General features: G+C 41.9%; 1 protein-coding gene across 1 annotated transcript in view; it reads left to right on the forward strand.

The window, feature by feature from the left end:
* Positions 1 to 342: 342 nt before the first annotated feature.
* Positions 343 to 18,980, forward strand: part of atrx (ATRX chromatin remodeler) — a 27,430-nt gene continuing 8,792 nt past the window's right edge. Inside the window, 30 exon segments of the mRNA XM_020619236.1 lie at positions 343 to 558; positions 1,749 to 1,810; positions 1,917 to 1,966; positions 2,068 to 2,189; positions 2,282 to 2,362; positions 2,485 to 2,594; positions 2,708 to 2,775; positions 3,510 to 4,765; positions 4,767 to 5,456; positions 5,734 to 5,809; positions 6,104 to 6,243; positions 6,330 to 6,503; positions 6,606 to 6,720; positions 6,814 to 6,913; positions 7,191 to 7,367; positions 8,453 to 8,594; positions 8,703 to 8,812; positions 9,310 to 9,456; positions 9,582 to 9,759; positions 10,302 to 10,439; positions 10,532 to 10,707; positions 10,792 to 10,909; positions 12,016 to 12,146; positions 12,402 to 12,496; positions 12,634 to 12,782; positions 13,770 to 13,920; positions 14,054 to 14,154; positions 14,982 to 15,090; positions 15,262 to 15,439; positions 15,837 to 16,028. Of these exon segments, the coding sequence (XP_020474892.1) occupies positions 405 to 558; positions 1,749 to 1,810; positions 1,917 to 1,966; positions 2,068 to 2,189; positions 2,282 to 2,362; positions 2,485 to 2,594; positions 2,708 to 2,775; positions 3,510 to 4,765; positions 4,767 to 5,456; positions 5,734 to 5,809; positions 6,104 to 6,243; positions 6,330 to 6,503; positions 6,606 to 6,720; positions 6,814 to 6,913; positions 7,191 to 7,367; positions 8,453 to 8,594; positions 8,703 to 8,812; positions 9,310 to 9,456; positions 9,582 to 9,759; positions 10,302 to 10,439; positions 10,532 to 10,707; positions 10,792 to 10,909; positions 12,016 to 12,146; positions 12,402 to 12,496; positions 12,634 to 12,782; positions 13,770 to 13,920; positions 14,054 to 14,154; positions 14,982 to 15,090; positions 15,262 to 15,439; positions 15,837 to 16,028 (5,490 nt within the window). The 5' untranslated portion in view covers positions 343 to 404.

Raw genomic sequence — 18,980 nt, forward strand, 5'->3', positions numbered from 1 at the left:
CCAAGATGTCCCATTAAATTGCCTATTCTGTTCAAAGTCCAAAACACGAATACAAATTTGTATGGCAGAGATGAATTTTCTCTTTTTCCTATCACATTAATCGCCTGCCATCTGTGGGACCCATTAAAGTCAGTTCCTGGGGCCTTTTCTCTGGATAATAAGTATCATACTTCTATTTTCAATACTTTATATACGTAGAGGTTACGTTTTATATATGATAATTATGGCCTTTGATTTTATTTTGAATGCAATATATTCCCATTATTTTACAGTTATGTGTCTTATTATTTAGCTGTCTCTTCCCCACACATAGAAAATGTGCGTTTACAGCAGCGCGCCCTTCGCTGGATGGACAAATGAATGAAGCGGAAACGCCGCCAGCAATGTTTTCCTTCCCCGCACCAATGATCCTGGACTTCTCCGTGCGGGAGAGCATCAGAGGCAGTCAGCCAATGAGAGAGCACACAGGATTTAGGATACATGCGCCATTTTACTGCGTCCACAGCCATCCGGCAAGATGGTCCCCTTGCTTTGTCTACCCTGACCGGAGTTGTTTCGGTATTTAATTGCTTTTTTTTTGCTATCGTACCATCGAAAATTAGCAAATTGGACTGAACTGTGCCTCCTCTACCAAAAGCAAAACGTGGCTTTGCCAGGCAAGAAATAAGGACTGTGAAAAGCAGGTAGGAATACAGTTTAGTTTGTTTGTTTAGATTAGTCAATTTTGCATCGATTGCCACTGCTAGCGGCGAACCGGGCCTTAACTAACCGTTGCTAAGTTAGCATTCTAGGCTAGTTGAGCGGTAGCTAATAGCTGCGCAGCCGGCATTGTTCAAGTTCGTAAACATGCACATTCTGATGTGGTTCACATGCACATGCGTATTCCTGGATGGTTGCCACAGTCATAAAAAATGTACTTATTTGTAAAAATGTAATTTCTTTTAGCTCGTTTCCTTGCTACATTGGATGCTGCCTATGCTAGGTGATGCCAAGCTGCGTTTATGGTTCGTGCCATGTTAACATCAGAGGGAGGGCCTGTGCATGCATTGTCGGTGCATGCCCATGCAATGGACCCTGTATGCACTGCCGAGACCGCAAGGTTGCCAGGGCAACATGGGCCAGTGAAAAGAAGTAGTCCTGCATTAATGGAGATAGCTAAACCTGCAAATGTTAGCAAGCCTAAACATGACATACCTGATAGTCAGGAGTTCCCGAGTTGTCAAAACAGGAAAAGGCTGCATGCAAGACAGAGAGCGGCAAATGGAGAAAAGACAAGCGTGCCATCTTCTTCGACTAGCACAGGGTTTTGGATAGATTTCAGGCCAGGTTGCTGCTGGCAGGGCTGAGTGATAGCTCCATACAGCTCAGCGATCTAATCAGCACACGATGATGACGCGAAACGACTAAATAAACGGCGGTGCCTCGGTCTCAAGAGTGAAGTGCTGCAAATAATCACATGGAAAGTCGATTGTCATATATTAACAGAAATGCAGCGATCTCAATTCTTATTGACGATATCCGGTTATGGAGTCACTTTTGTTGTGTTGTTTGTTGTGTTTGTTCTGACCTAGAGGAAAACCCCACACATTGGCTGTAACGTTAAGCATTTACATTTCCAGCCACCCTGTCTATGGTGAAAACATGCACACTTAAAGACCTATGTCTGTACAGTGATAGTTACTAATAGCATACAACATCTTAATTTAGTGGTATGTTCATAAGGAAACAATCTTCAAATGTCTCTGCAGGTAATATGAGTCTGGTTTCTTCTGAGTCAAGTCTAGACCAAATGGCAGAAAAAGAAAACGAGGTATGTTTTGCAGCAGCATGTTGACAGTAGTAGAAAAAGGAAGGTTTTACTGTTATTAATTTTTTTTCATGTCATGTGGTTAAAATATATTTTATTTCTTCATCAGCCTGGCAGCTCAGCAGAAACTATGAAGCCTTCCTCTTCTCGGAATAAGAGGTCAAGATCATTTTTCTTAAATGTGACAATTTTTTGTTCTGTTTGCAGTTACATGTTCTCACAGTCCCAGAATATTAAATCCTTTTGCTAACACATTTTAGGAAGCCCGCTACTGTAGCAAAGCACACTGGACTGAAGGAATCTGAGGCCTCTGCTGAGAGTGAAAATGAAGGTGCCATGTCTGAAAATCCTTCAGACTGTAACGGGGGCAGCACATCTAAAGGTACGAACTATGGAAATACTTGTTTGGCTTGATATTACTGGTGCTGAGTAGGATGCAGATTCTGGGAGACATTTTACCATTTCCTTTTTTAGGCACATTAGTGATGAGGCCAGCTGGGAATGAAAGTAAAGGTGCCATGAAGCTCAGAGTGGATTTCAAACAGAAGTATACAGGTGATTGCATCAGTTATTATTCTGATACTGTACATGTTTGGTATGGTGATGTTCGCATAGATTTCGAATATAAATGAAATGGATAACATGAAGGTAATAAATATCTTTTGTTTTTATCGCAGATGATGCCCTGCAGAAGAAGGTAAGCTGCACTGCCTGTGGAAAACAAGTAAATCAGTTTCAGCGCAACTCTGTGTATAAGCATCCTGCACTCAAAGTACTTATTTGCAAGGTAGGAATGTCCAGATACATAATTATCACACTTATTGGAAATTCAACTCTGACGGTTTTTGGCTTTCCATTCTTGCTCATGGCATTTGACCACAGTATTTCCTCTTCCTCTAGTCATGCTATAATTATTACATGAGTGATGACATCAGCAAAGACTCTGATGGGATGGATGAACAGTGCAGGTATGACATTTTATATAGGACCAAGAGAAACCTTATGATGTTTTCTTTTAAAATGATGGAAATACACAATCGAAGTAATAAGGTATGAATTCTAATGTAAGTTCTTGCCTTGGCATCTCGGCACAAAAGAATATATTGATTTAACTGTGATGGTTCCTTTTCGTATGTTCAAAGTACGTGACATACTCAGACTTCAGGCCAGTCATTGACTGCAAAGGATTTGTATCTCAGTATTAACAGTAATAATTAAATATATTTTCATGTTAGTTTGTCCAGTTACGTTTGAGCCTCTGAAAATAAGGGAACTATGTATAAAAATGGCTAATTCCTAATGCGATATTTTTAAATCCCTTGAATTAAAGCAGAAAGTCTACACTTTAGTAGCATCTTGATTGCTTCATTTCAAATCAATTGTGATGGTATACAGAGGCAAAATTACAAAAAATTGTGTCACAGTATAACCTGACTGGACCTGGCTGTATGTGCTTTGAATGCCCCTTAAAGATGAATGTTTAATTAAATGTTTAGGATGTATTTGTCCCTTTTATTCATTGTTCTTTGTTTTTCCTCAAATGAGTCTTTTGTAGATTTTTAGGTTCAATCAGATTTTGACTCGGTGTTGACTTAAAGGCCAATAATTTTTGAAACCTTTGTATTGGGGGTCTTGACTCTTAAGATTTTTGATGACCTTATTTGCTTCATATGCTAAAACTCTGTTGGACTGTCCTCCTCAGGTGGTGTGCTGAAGGAGGTAAGCTCATCTGCTGTGACTACTGCAACAACGCCTTCTGCAAGAAGTGCATTCTGCGCAACCTGGGCAGGAAGGAGCTGTCAGTAATTACTGATGAGAACTCCAAGTGGCATTGCTATGTCTGCATTCCAGAGCCCCTCCAGGACCTGGTCTCCAAATGCCACCGTATCATGGAAAAACAAGAACTTGTGAAACTCAAGCAACGAAAGACGGATAAAACAGAGGAAAGTGAGAGAAAGAGACATAAGAACAAATCAGTCAAAGAGCACAAAGCTGTTGTCAATGGAAAAGAACACGTCGAGGGCTCAGGGACCATGATTTTTACCTTCAAAAAACTGCAGGTACCCAAAGAACTTATAAAGAAAGCAAAAAAGCTGGTTGAAACTACAACTGGCCTGAACAACACATTCATCCAGTTCATCCAGCAGAAAGCTGAGGAGCAGGGAGAAGTGTCTGTCAGGTACCGACATTTGAAGGCCTTCAAGGCCGTGCTTGCCGATTTGAAAAAAGCACACAGTGCTTTGGAAGCTGCTTTGGAACCTGAGTTCAGAAATATGGAGTTGCAGAATGGTAATGGAGGACAGCATATAACAAGAAAGAGCACCGATGTTTTGGCCTCTGCAGAAAATGATCATATGGATACTGTGGAGAAAGCAGTTGATCAGGCTAACGTAGCGGAGGAGCTGGACGAGGAGCAGCATAATGAGCAGGAGGTGAACAAGGATCAAAGTTTAAATGAGACTGAAATGAAAGACAACCAAACAGACGTGGATGTAACTCAAGAGGCAGTTAAAACTGAAGTCTGTAATGATGGGCTAGTGTCCGCTGGTGAAATGTCTCTAGATGACGACATTATGTCTGTGCCACCTTCGGTTCCCGAAGAGCTTTTTCAAATGGTGGCGAGTCTGGCGGATTCCACCACACTCTCACAGACTGAAACTGATGTGGTCATAGACAGTGATACCAAGTCAAATGGCAGCTCAACAGAAACTCAGCACCCCCAGCCCAAAGTAAAGAACCTCATAGTCAAGCTGACTCCTGTCCCAGTTGCGACGACATGTGATTCAAGGTCCTCCAGACACAAAAACAGAGAAAAAGATGGTGAGCTGCCAGAAAAGTGTAAAGAAAAAGAATATAAGGAGGAGAAGGATGCTGCTGATACAGTAGATGAGCTAGGCAGCCCACCACCCAGCCGTCGCTCTAGTAGAGTGAAGACCACTCCTTTGAGGAAGCAAGCTGAAAAGGAAGCAACCTACCTCTGAGTCAGAGTCGGAGGAGGCGGGAAAGAGCAAGTCCAAATCCTCCAAGAAGTCCATTAACACCAAAAAAGAGGACGAGAGGCAGACCAGAGCTTCAGAGAAAAAGAAAATAGATTCTGACTCAGATGAAGTTCCTCACATACTGTTAGAGAAAGCTGCACAAGGTCACAGCACAGATGAAGAGCAGGGAAGCAATGGTACTAAAAAGCACTTGCTCAAACTAAACACATCCATACAGGTTACAGACAAAACAGTCAAACGTAAAAGGAAGCCTGAAAGCTCTGATTCGGATTTGGAGAACAAAAGTAAAAAGAATAAACAGAACAGTTCAGAGTCCTCTAACTCTGAGTCTGATCAGGGGAAGGAAACAAAAACCAAAATGGGCGCAGTGAAGAGGAGATCGAGTCGTGTGAAGAAACATAATGAAGCAAAAGAGGAAGACAAAAACCTGCTTGAGAAGAAGATAGCCATGCGCAAAAGGTCTTACGAAAAGAAGCTCAAGGGAAGGAATCTCAAAGCAGCCACTAAGCTGGAGTCATCATCCAGTGAGAATGAGGAGGAGCAGCAGCAGTCTGAAGGTGGCTCCGGAGAGGACAGTGATGAAGAAAAGATCAAACCCCTTGTGGAGGATAATGTGCTGGGAGGTAGTGGAGTTTTACATCAATCCTCAGGTAATTTGGTCTAGAAGAGTTGAATGTTTATTAGCACTCAGCTCGGCATCTCGCTAACGAATACACTATAAGAAAGTAAAACCTTTGGGAGCTGTGCTTATGATGACTCAGATCAGTATGGTAAAGCATACTGTTATATCCCATTTGTTTAGTCTGCACAAAAGGAGTAGTTTAGAAAGTAACTTGGTCTTTCCAGGCAGCAAAGCAAAATGTGAAATTATTCCTTTATTGAGTTGCCTGCTCTTCATTTAACAGCATGTGTCATTTTGTTGTCTAGGAGATGAAGTGGATGATAAAGAAGAAGTCTCTGGATTTTGTGAAGAAGGTGATGATGATGATGACCCTGAAAACAGGTACTTCAATAGCAAACTGCAAAGGTACCTTCAGCTGGTTGTGAAGACAGTCAAGAGTAGATAACTGTAGAGACAGTAATTAGCAGGAAAAGAAAAGCGCACTTTGTTTGTGAATATTACATTTTCACATTCACATGATGCATGAAAGAATTTAAAATGTCTCTATTCTTTATTTTAAACATAAGTGCTACCACAGATAAATATTTTCTTTCATCATTAAAGTTATTTTGTATGGGCAACTTTTTGTGGTTAATGTGAACCCTCCTGTTTTGTCTGTCTTTTTTTCTTCTGCAGGATTGCAAAGAAAATGCTTCTTGCCCAAATAAAATCCAACTATTCTTCAGGAGCAGAGAGCTCCTCTGATAATGATGACAAGGATGAAAAGCCATCGAAGAAAGTTAAAAAAGTCGATGAAGATGAAGAGGAGGAGCAAGGTAGCGTGCATTTCTGACGATAGCCATCTGTTTTCAAATAAGCCTTTGTCATTGTGTATTGTCTCAAACGATGTGTTTCCTTGAAGATGATACAGATACAGAAGACTCCGGTTCTGATGTTGAAGTGAAGAAACATGGCAGGCGGCACAAATTGCTTCGTCATAAACTCTCGCTGAGTGAGGGTGAATCAGACGAGGAGAACGCTTCTAGTCACAAGAAGAAGAAGAAGAAGGCAGGCAAGAAGAAGTCAGGACGGAAAGGTTCATTCTAAATTTCCTTTAATTAGCTGTGTGTGTCTGATAAGGGTGCAAATATTCTGAGCTCTGTCAGATTGGCGAATGACTTTGGTTTCTGTATCTCAGTGGACAGTGACGACTCTGCAGACTCAGACTTTGAGAACTCGGAGTCCGATGCAGAGTCGGGGATAAGCGAGGCGGTTAGTCAATCAGAGGACGAGGAAAAGCGTCGAAAAACCAGGTGAGAAGAGAGATTGTGGTGGTAATTTATTTCACTGCCACTCGATGTAGAGTAATATCCTGCTCTTGCTTAGAGTCTGATTTATTTCTGTAGATCTTCAAAGAAGAAGGATGAGGAGAACCAGAGAAGTTACAAGCAGAAGAAGAAGCGACGCAGGATCAAAGTTCAGGATTCCTCTTCTAGCAATGAGAAGGTGTTTTAAATGCAGTGCACTAGGTTGTAGTCTTGAAATGTGCCAAAATGTCTCTTTTCCATGGCACGGTTTGCTGGAGTGGAGGGACTGGACCTACATAACATTTACTAGTCAAGTCATGCATGACACAAAATGTTATTTGAACTCACCCCTGGAGTGTGTTGTGAGGAGTATGGAGGGAACAAATTAATCATAAGGTTGTTCATTACAGGAAGTGAATTTTTTTTGCCTAAGGGCTAAAGATCAGAAGACTGAACTTTAATATTTATTCCCACAGAGCGGAGACGAAGATGGCGAGGATCAAGATGGAGAGGGACGTAAAGGACGCAAAAAGATCCGCAAAATCCTGAAGGATGACAAGCTGCGTACGGAGACGAGAGATGCTCTGAAAGAAGAGGAAGAGAGGAGAAAACGTATAGCAGAGAGAGAGGCTCTTAGAAAAAAACTTCGAGAGGTAAAAGTGGAATGAAATTTTGTCTTCTACCCACAATGTTTGTTGTGTTACAAAGCCCACACACATAAGTATGAAACAGGATGTTTGGCTAAATTCAAAATTCAGATTTTCTTATCAAAACACTTTGCAGAATGTAACCAAAATATTTAAAATGAGCACACACATTGTAATTTTTAAAAAGCACCCGTCCTGCCACACCTGTGCATTGTACAGTGACAGCCATGATAACATTTCATATGCAACTGTGTAAATAAAGAATGAATAAACAGTACATAACTGCAACAAGCACTATAGAGTTAAAAGATTAAATAGATTTTTTTTTGGCAGGCTACACAGTTCTCTTTTTAATTACCTTTTTAGTGAAATATTCATATTTTGCTCATTTGAATTTGATCGCACTTTATTTACATACAATATTTATAGACGGCTTACAGTGTATTGGAAGGGTTGTGCAGACAGAGTTGCAGTTAACTGTTACCGATTCAGATGAACCAGTTGGGTACAATTTGCAGGAATAAATGAGTCAGAGTTGCATTTAGGTAGAAACACTTTGCCAGTGGCACTGACTGTGCACATTTGGTCTGGAAATGTAAAAAGAAATGGGGTCACCCCTTCCTTTAAACGCGTTGTCCAGTCCTATCAGTCTTCTGGTTTGAAATGGCAGCTGCAGACAACTGAGTGGTCACTGATGTCCTTTCTCCTCAGTTCAGCTGTCCATGCCTGTCTTTTAACTTCTCTTTTTGGGGGACCCTTACACACAAAGTCCAGCATCAGAAAAGCCCATATGTTACACAATTCAGTGTGTTTTTGTGTTTTGCTAAGAGGCATTAACTCGGCCTGCGGGTGGGTCAGGTTTAAGTAATTAAAGTCCAGAATCTGCTCATGAAAGTGTGATAAACAGAAGAAGGCATAACTATGTATGGCTGGAGTTCATTGTCTGAGGCCTCCACTCAGTAGGTGCATGACAGCTCTGGATAGGCTTTGAGGGACTAAAAGTAAAACCTGTAATATTTGACTCACTTTTTTTTTCCAAACTTAAACCTTTTTGTGTGACTCCTCCTTCCCTGCCTCTGGCTCTTCTTCAGGAGATTGTTGTGGAGGAATCTTCCCAGGTGACGTGTCCCATCACCACCAAGCTGGTGCTGGATGAGAATGAAGAGACCAAGGAGCCAATGGTACAAGTGCACAGGAACCTTGTCACAAAGCTCAAACCTCACCAGGTTGACGGTAAAGACAAACTAATTTCGGGTCCTCAAAACCTTTGGGCTTAACAGCAACATTAGTCAAGACAAGCCTGTTGTGCAATAACGTCATCCCCTCTGTGTTTTATTTTAGGCGTTCAGTTCATGTGGGACTGCTGCTGTGAGTCTGTGAAGAAGACTGAGAAGTCTCCTGGCTCCGGCTGCATACTTGCTCATTGTATGGGCCTGGGAAAAACTCTGCAGGTAAAGAGAGAAGCATGCTTTTCTGCCTCCCAAATAAATTACACTAATGCTGAGCAACATCACAAAGGCATAAAATAATTTTTTTAAGCTGCACATATGGGAAAAACAGAGAACATTACTGAACTGATCCTTGAAATACAAATGCTTTAGGACCAGGTAGCTGGTAACAAGCTTTACTTGTAAACACATTTATAATTTAATGCTCCATCACTTGCATAATTGTGATTTTTCACATCTAATATTAGTCATGATTTGAAATTGTATAATGCTAACATGAAATTCTTTGCTTGGCTTCACTGCTTTTACTTTGATGTACAGCTAGTCTTGTCCAATTTGAAGCCTAATGCAATTTTTTTTTAAGGTCTTACAAATCTGCTCTGTTGCACTCTGAGAATTTCATATGTGAGCTGCTTATTGAGCTTGTAAAACCCTGGGCAGTGAATCACTGTCTGCCATGCTACTGTGCTCAGTTGTGTTTTTTTTTTTTTGCCCTGTAGGTGGTGACATTTCTTCATACTTTGCTGCTATGTGAAAAGCTTGTTTTCAATACAGCACTTGTGGTCTGTCCCCTGAACACTGTCCTTAATTGGCTCAATGAGTTTGAGAAATGGCAAGAAGGATTGATGGATGAAGAAAGTTTAGAGGTAATGGCATGTATTGTTTTGAGTGTGCATTTGTTCTTCAATACACACCGTTTAAGACTTTATTTGTTTGTGTTTGTTTTGTGTTTGTCTACACACAGCATACTGATCTTAGATGTGTTTAACAGGTGACTGAACTGGCCACCGTAAAGAGGCCACAGGAGCGAGCGTACGCCCTCCAGCAATGGCAAGAGAACGGCGGCGTTATGATCATTGGCTACGAGATGTACCGCAACTTGACGCAGGGCAGGAACATCAAGAGCAAGAAGCTCAAAGAGATCTTTCAGAAAACACTGGTGGATCCAGGTACAATGATATGTCACTGTTAGTTAGTAAAACTTAAAGTCAACAGAATGTGGCAGTTCTGCCTTGTGCAGTCCGAACAGTCGTGTCTGAAATAATGCAACTTTTAAATCACTCCAAGGTTACTTTCATTAGTTTGTTTTTTTTTTTTACTTGTTGGTCAAGTGAACAAAATATTGGTGGTGCTAGTAAGAAAGATGATGATTTTTTTTTTTTTTTTTTTTTCTTCAAGTAAGGATTTTATGATCGGGCACCCTTCAGAAGATTATTGTTATAATTCTATTACAAATTCACTGATACCATATGTGACATTTGCTGAATTAGCCTCTCTTTTACGTTTTTATCTGCATGAAAGGAGGTGTCGGTTCAGGGCCGTCATCTGTTCAGAATGTTATCAGAGCTAAGTATAACAGGATCTGTTTGAATGAAGTCCAAGTGACATCACTCAGAAAAAGAGAGACATAACCAGTTTCACAGTAAATATGTCTCCAGCTCTTCTTCTCCCTGTCATAAGACTTTTTTTTTTTCCTCATCACTTACACCAGGTCCAGACTTGGTCATCTGTGATGAAGGCCACGTCCTGAAGAACGAGGCGTCTGCTGTGTCCAAGGCGATGAACTCCATCCGGACAAAGAGGAGGATTGTGCTGACTGGAACGCCTCTGCAAAACAACCTTATTGAATGTGAGACTTCCTAGTTTTATATGCTGTAGATGCCATTACACCAAGGTGCTGTAGATGTTTCTAAAAACTGTGAAATACTGTTTGCCTACCAGACCACTGCATGGTGAACTTCATCAAGGAAAACCTGCTTGGCTCAGTAAAGGAGTTCAGGAACCGCTTCATTAACCCCATCCAGAACGGCCAGTGTGCTGACTCCACACTACATGATGTCCGCATCATGAAGAAGAGGGCTCATATCCTCTACGAGATGCTGGCCGGCTGTGTCCAGGTAAAAGAAAAAGGCTTAAACAGCTAAATTCTTTTTAACCTACCACGTGTTAGTGCCTAAATAAAATGTTTCTGCTTCTCACAGAGGAAGGATTACACAGCTCTCACCAAGTTCCTGCCTCCCAAACATGAATATGTGTTGTCAATTAGAATGACTCCAATCCAGTGCAAACTCTACAGATACTACCTGGAGCACTTCACAGGTGAGGCCCATCCTGTGATGAAGCTTTGGGCTTTTGGGAGCCACACAGTTTGGACAAGACACCGTCACTTGCTTAGTTGAAACTATATATGCTAAATATATTCTTTTGGGTGTGAGGGGCAGCAGAGCTTAGATGGGGGTTTAACAAAGTCTGAGACTAAAACAACATTCATTTCAGAATTCCACTGAAAACCCTGTGTAGTCCAGGACTAGGCCAAATTCTACTGCAAGTAGAAGAGTTATTGCCCTTAAAAGTGCCCTTTTGACTGGATGTCATTTCCTCAGATTAGGTTTTTAAATAAATGGGAGGTGTCTCTCTTTTTTGTGTTTGCATTGTTAAGTTGTTGAAGTATTCTCTTTGAATGTGGCCTAGGATATTTGTCTGTAGGTGTGTGTGTGTGTGTGTGTGCGCGCGCGCTGGCAGAGTGTCACAAGCAGGTTTAAGCCCAGTTTCTCACATCTCCCTGATGAAGAGCTCTGGGAGAGAGGGAACAGAGGAAAAGGGGGCTAAAAGAGGGCAAATGTGGAGGCATAAGGGAAAAGGAAATAGATTTTGAGGGAGGAGGGCCCGGAGGTTTAACACCATAAGTGAAAACGAAGAGGAGAGTCAGCATGGGGGTTAGTATGATGTGCTGTGGCTCATTAGGATGGGTTGTCCATAGGGCATGGTGCTGGACCTCCACAGTGGTGTCTGTGGATCCAAGACCATCAGTCAGTTTCTATAGCATGAAGGGCCACACATATCCCCTCCTTTTGCTGTTGCTTATGCAAAACCCATTGTAATATTTGACCTCTAGGGGTCAGTGCAGGCCAACATGCAGACAGGAAACAACATTAACATTTTAGTAGCTGGCCCTCATTTAAATATGAAGCCGCAGATTAAACAGCACACCGTCTAGACTGGACATTTAAGGCCAACACTTAGCTTAATTTGTTTTGTGTGATTACTGACTTTATGCCAGTTTGTTCATGCTTAGGTGGTTTGGGGCCGACAGTCTTGTTGGCCTTCATTTTCCACATTCAACTGTATATATGAAGAGATTGAGGGCACACTGTAGATTACATAATATAAACTCATATCCATCACACTCGTTCCCTTGTGTGCAGGTGTGGGGAATTCTTTGGATGGGGGCCGAGGCCGCACAGGGACCAAACTCTTCCAGGATTTCCAGATGCTCAGCAGAATCTGGACCCATCCCTGGTGCCTTCAGCTGGACTACATCAGTAAAGAAAACAGGGTAGGTTTGGGGAAAATGAGACTAAACCACACTAAACACAAACTCATAAACTGGGACTACATTAATGTAAGTCACACACACTAGGAAAGCAATAGGAATCGGCTCAGACAGATCACACAGCAGGTGAGGACAACACCTATTGCCACTGTGGCACAACGTTTCCCTTATCCATCATTTCTGCTACCCATGATCCAGCTCTGTGTGACTGACCTATTACACCACATGGCCAAGACTTACGCGAGTGCACTCTTGCAGGGTTTCTTTGACGAGGACAGCATGGAGGAATTCATTGCGTCAGAAACAGAGGAATCCTCTGCAAGTATGACATCTGAGGATGAGAAGCTCAAAAAGTAAAATCAGATTCACTGCTTTTTTTTCCTGTGTACATTTAAGCAGAGATACCCAAATTTAACTGCTCTTCACTTTGCATCTGTTCGTCTTGTCTCCTCTTCCTCCGTGTCCTCCACTAATGCTCCTACCCTGATAGGAAAAAGAAACAAGGGAAGGGAAAAAAGAAGGGATCTGAAGACTCCTCACAGTCGGACAGTGATGATGTGGAGGTCATCAAGGAGTGGAACTCCAGCTCTCGTGGCAAAAATGGGGAGGGTCGGAACAGAGTAGAGCCTGTAGAGGAATGTAAGTCTGGTGTATGTACTTTATATTAGGGGACGTTCTGGGCAGTGGGCTGAGTACTGTATGTAGAGGAACTAGTGTTGTCAAAAATAATGAGTTTTCAAACATATTGATTATTAATATTTGAAAAAGCTTCAGTATCAGTTTCTCATAGTATTGATAGACTGATACCAGCTGTGCATTCTCTCTTTGCTCTCTCTGACAGCAAGTTTACGCCCACAGCCCTGCCTCCTCTCACTCATTCACAGTGCTGTCTGCCTCTTGTCACTTATCTCATTTACTCCGGTTGGATTTTAAGATAACAACAGACCATGGTGTATTGCATGAACAGAGTTTTAAATTATACTTCGTTTCATTTTAGTTAATAAGAATATAATTGTGTGAGATAGGCTTGATATTGGTATCGAATATCGATATTTTTCAAGGTATCGTATCAAAGTTAGAAATTCCGGTATTGTGACAGCACTAATAGGAACATGGCTCTCGCCTTCCTTGAAAACAGGTGATACCATTCACCACTTATTTCCATGTGTTAATTTCAGGGGTGTAGTAGCCTTGTAGAGGGCAGCCTGAATGAATGAACTGAAGTTTTGCTCCTATATTGTCTGAAAATTAGAGGCAGAGGACAAAAGAAATTACAAATGTTATGCACTAGTTTTTAGATGGCAACAAAAACACCTTATTGCTTTAATTTTTAAACTAAGTACTGTATTTATTCAGTGACTCAGACTCATAAACCACAAAGTTATTTAGTTCTGTCTATTAATGATACAGCTGACCTGAGTAAATGCCTGATTAACTGGTTGTTGTATTTAAACGGATTAATAGATTAGCCCAAAATGACACAAGTGATATTCTTGCTTTAACATCTGCTGCTGTAATGTAATAAAATGTGTAACACTAAAGCTCAGTATGGAAAGCTTGATGTGCTTGTTAGAGCTTGTGCTGAAATCTCACTGTGTGAAAACGAACTTTGTGTATCACCAAAAGCTCGGCCCTCTGGCTCAGCACCAGGGAGTCCGACTGCTGACTGGCACAAGGAGTTTGTCACCGAGGCCGATGCTGAGGTCCTGGAGCACTCCGGAAAGATGGTGCTCCTTTTTGAGATCCTGCGCATGGCAGAGGAAGTAGATGAGAAAGTGTAAGTGTGTCTGAATTCTCTGGGGAAACAGAAGCTGTTCTGCAGTGGCTTTTTATAGTGACCTCAGACTTGTTTGGGCTAGTCACAGTGGTATGTACCCGTGGTAAACGTGATGATCCTTATGTGTCCTCAGGTTGGTGTTCAGTCAGTCTCTTATCTCTCTGGACCTGATTGAGGATTTCCTTGAACTGGCTTGCAGAGCTAATGATGAAGACAAAATCTCTCCATACAAAGGTACATTTCAGTGTGACATCTTTTTTTTTTTTTCTTTCTTTTCCAAGAAGTTCTCACTGTGCACAGGTGACATGTCTGTTAACCTTACTTTACTGAATGATCCTATATTTGCCTTTGATCAACTTTCATTGTGAATGTTTTGATCTGAAAGGCTGCTCTTGGTTTCACAATGTGCTAAAATGAACCAAGCAATGTTTAAAATTATAAGTCAGCTGCTGATTGAGGAACACAGTTGTGTGTTCTGAGTTTCATTTTTGAGGATTTTATATTGTGGTCTGACTAAATTGTGTGTGAGAGAGATAAAATGTTAACATTAGCTGTGTAAAAAGGCTGAATGTTTTCATATGGAGATGCAGGTTTCACACTTGTAAGACAGCCCATATGCAACATGTATTCCTGTACATGCTGGTATGCTTATTACCCTTGAACACACACGAACACACGCGCACACAAACAGCTGCCGGTGTAAGGTCATGTTCCTAATTAAACTTCAGCAGCTGTTTTTACTTTCATTTTGAAAATAATTAGACCTTGACTTTATATTCCACGAAAAATGTTTGCTCAAGGGTTTGTAATTTGTAATGAAAAGATCACAGTGCTCTAATTGCAAACATACTGAAATGTTGCTTATGTAGGCTGGTAGGGGGGTTGGTGATCATGAAGGCTAAACACAGTTGGCCTATAACCAACACAACCATCTATCTGCTGTCTGCTAAGTCCTATTGACAAGGGGAAGCCCTAGCTGGTATTTGTGAAGGTTTTGTGGAGCAAACATGGTGATGTTGAATAGTCAGAGCTGATTTCTTAACAATATTGTGTCTGTGAAGGTGAAGGCAAGTGGTACAGAAACGTTGACTATTACCGCCTGGATGGATCCACCAATGCCACCACCAGGAAGAAGTGGGCTGAAGATTTCAACGACACCAGTAACACAAGGTAATGTCCTGTCATCATATTAAACCGAACAGAGCAATAATGAGGCCCAACTTTTCAGTCACTTGAACCTATAATAATGCTGCTTAAATTTAGATGGTGGACATTACAGCAGCATGCTTCACAGTTATTAGTTACATAATCCCTTATAACTCTACTGTTATACTTCCTCAGAGGTCGTTTGTTCCTCATCTCAACACGAGCCGGCTCACTTGGCATCAACCTGGTAGCAGCCAACAGGGTCATAATCTTTGACGCCTCCTGGAACCCCTCCTATGACATCCAGAGTATCTTCAGGGTCTACCGCTTTGGCCAGCTTAAGACCGTCTATGTCTACAGGTTCCTGGCCCAGGTGAACTGGACAGACTGTTTAGTTTATTTCTGCCGACGGACTGTTGCCATGTGTCATCTGTTACCAACCAAACACTTTTTTTTGCTACTTTATTATTATACTTCATGTTTTTGACACATCATGAGTTTCTAGGACAGTTTGGTTAATTAGCACTCCTCCACGCCCTCAATAATAACACATCTCATATGCTGTGAGCAAAGAAAAGTCACACTAATCAGTAAAAGCATGTAATTTATAGTTAGGCAGTGGTAAGGAGTTTAGATTAGTAATCAAACTGACAAGCTGCTTGTAACACTAATGCAGGACGAGTTGCAGTGTTCATACTGAGAAGACTTACTGCTTAGTAAGTGAATCTCTAGTTGTTTTTGGTCCTTAGCATTCTGCTCATTTCTTTCAGGGTACAATGGAGGAAAAGATTTATGAGCGGCAGGTAACCAAGCAGTCTCTCTCATTCCGGGTGGTGGACCAGCAGCAGATTGAGAGACACTTTACAATGAACGAGCTGGCTGAGCTCTACACTTTTGAGCCAGACTTGCTGGATGATCCCTCAGAGAAAAAGAGCAAGAGAGCAACACCCATGCTCCCTAAGGTAAAGATACATATGTGTATGCCATTTATGTATTCAGATTAAGATGTGTTTGGATACTGGACCTAGGATTGTTTTAGAAACTAAATGTGGTGTAAAATCTGATGTGTAATTAGGCTGTGACAAACTACTCACTGAGATTTCATGGCTTTCTGTCAACCAAAGTAAAGATGGCACTGAATGCCATTTTAAATGCTAAGCTTGTTTTTCCAAACTTTCACCAAGTAGTTTGCTCTTCCTTTTGTAATTTAGCATTTCAGCCACGGACACAATGCCAGCTTGTATCCAGCTTGACCTTTCCTGGATCTTTCTATTTCAGCTTGTCTCCTTTCATAATTCTGCACTCGTCTCTTCTCTTCCTAATGCAGGTTCTGTGTCACTATGTGGGCCTCCTGGGGTTTAATAAGAACATGCAGTCCTTACATGGGCCGTCGAGCCCTGCACAGCTGCACAGATTTATCTGTTGACTGCTATTTACTAAATATTCTTGTTATTGCAACACTTCTGCTGCCCTGCTGTAAACCTGCACTCATCTTTTTTTCTTTTTTCATTCATTCCTTGCTGGTTTTTACTTCTCTGTTGATCTCTGAATTACTCCCATCCTTCACTTTTTGCAGTCTTGCCATTTATTCAGATCATCCTAAGTGGGTTTAGCTCTTTGTTTTTGTTTGACATGGGTTACTCTGCAGAAATCTGTAAACAGAATGGAGAAAAGAAACACTGTATATCCAATATGCTTGCTGTTTCACTTTACAGTCGAGGTCTTTCAGTGCACGCTGACAAAGTCTGCTTTCCACTTACACTGTCAAAAGGTTATTTTATCGGTATTCCCTTAATAGTTATTAACAGGTAGGAGCACTGTGTGAAGCTACTTGGCCAGCAGTTGATGTCACTGCTCTCACCTTCTGTCTAAACCTTTCTTACAGTGCAGCTGAGCACAGCTGGAGATTTGCAGAGGAAAGATCTGTTCATTGAGCCGTGGCCTACAAGATGTGTACGGCCTTTATTGAGCCCGGTGACATTAATGTGACATGGTATTAAAGATGGGGCTGATAAGCTCTTTTACAAGCCAACCTGTGTTGGCCAGGAGGTTAACTGTGATGTGGCAGCAGAACTACAGTATTATGGAAGGAATTTGCTGTCTGGAATGATGTGAAGATGAGTCAGACGCCCTCTATCAGTTTCAGCCAACAGCTCTGAACAGAAGGAGAGAATGATTTAGGTCATGTGGGCCACAGAGGCAGCGGTTGATATTTGGGCTTGATAGGCTTAGTTAGACTTGTTTTATTCTTATTTTTCTTGCTTACAGGGAAACTTAGTAAAGAGTCGCACCTTCTGTGTTATCACTCGCCTAGCTCCTCGTTCTGTCTTCTACCTGGTTATGTTCTGCCAGAGTGATTGTGCACCTCTCTTACCTCATAACCTATTTTCATTTCCGCTTTTCTCCTCTTTTTCCATATTGATGTCTCCACTCTCTTCCCCTGTCCACCATTACGCCATCGTGGCTTCTTGCTGCCATTTTCATGACCATCTGTTGCCCTGCCTTGCCACTCTGCATCTAAATGTTCAAAGTGAGCTCAGTAAAGTGGTTTTTCTTTTTCACCCTCTAGCCTCCCCTGCTTGATGATGGGTCTTTCTTTTTTTTTTTTAAACCCCCCCCCCAAAAATGTCTCTGCCCTCTTCAGAGAAACTAATTGGAGACAGAGGAAGCAGGCGTACTTCCCCCTAATGACAAAGGTCCTCACAACCCAGACATGAGATTTTAACTCCCCATCCACCCCTACCTGTTCCCTGTTCATCTTCTCTGCCATCTAACATGCGGCCACTTGTACAAAAGGCAGTGTGCGTGATTTGTTTTTGTTTGACAGATTTTATACAACTCTGCAGCGTCCTCTGCAAATGTTGCTGCGTTGTACACTGTCAAGCTGGCAGACCGTGTGCACACCTCTCTGTGTATGCTCTCAGCAGGTGATGGCTGCAGTGGCCATTAGGCTCTGTCAGAAAGGCTGTGGGGAGGCTGTGCTCTAACCTCAGTGCACACTGGAGCGATAAGCCACACCATTAAGCACCTTTCAGCATTATACATCATCAGTCAGTCATGATGAGTGGCCTGCAGGAGTTTCCCCTGTTTACCTCTAGTTGTAGACTTTCCTGAAAACATACCTGAGCTTGTTGCATTGCAGGTGGAGAGAAAACTAATGACTGCACACCAAGTTGTTGCAGGTGAGAAAATATAAGATGGAGTGATAACAAGTCTTTGCCCCGCTGTAGGACTGCAGTCTTTTGCCCATGTCTTCTCACCTTGAAATTCTGACATAGTTGGATGACGAGGTCTTATGAACCTCTTCCTTTTTAGCATAACCTGGTTTTTCTCTGCAGAACATCCACTGAGAAATGACCAAGCCTGACACCTATGAGTCAGGCCATTCAGTGGACTGTGGAGAACAGGCCTTTACATCCAATTTGAACTGAGAAACACCTCACTACCTTTTCACACCCACACTTCTCACTTCAGATAGCTTTTTTTTTTTTACTTTTCCCCCTCCCTGTGCAGTTCCACCATCAAGTCCCTGTGAAGTCCCCCTGACGTGTCCGTCCAGCTCCAGCTGGCTGGCCCTTTTAGGGAGCTCTCTTAGAAATACACTGCCCTACTGCTCCTAGCTGAGGCTTGTTTTTATAGGAATCTGGTATGTTTATTGTCTTTGTTTAGCCCTTTGTGACATGCATGATTTTGTTTCTTTGTTAACTGACTGACAGCTAGATAAACGGTCTGACTTCTGTGTATGTCCTGGAGGGTGTAAAGACATTATGGTCCTGATGGCAGGGGTGGCCTCCTGATGTCATGCACAGCACCCATAGTTTAGTGCGTTTCTGTAAGCTATTTAGAGCAGGCCAATAGGTTATGTGTGTGGTTTATGTGCAGCTGGGGGAGAGAGTTTTGACTGGCTATGTTTA

Source organism: Monopterus albus, unplaced genomic scaffold, assembly GCF_001952655.1.
Source record: "Monopterus albus unplaced genomic scaffold, M_albus_1.0 scaffold217.1, whole genome shotgun sequence".
NCBI classification, from domain to species: Eukaryota; Metazoa; Chordata; class Actinopteri; order Synbranchiformes; family Synbranchidae; genus Monopterus; species Monopterus albus.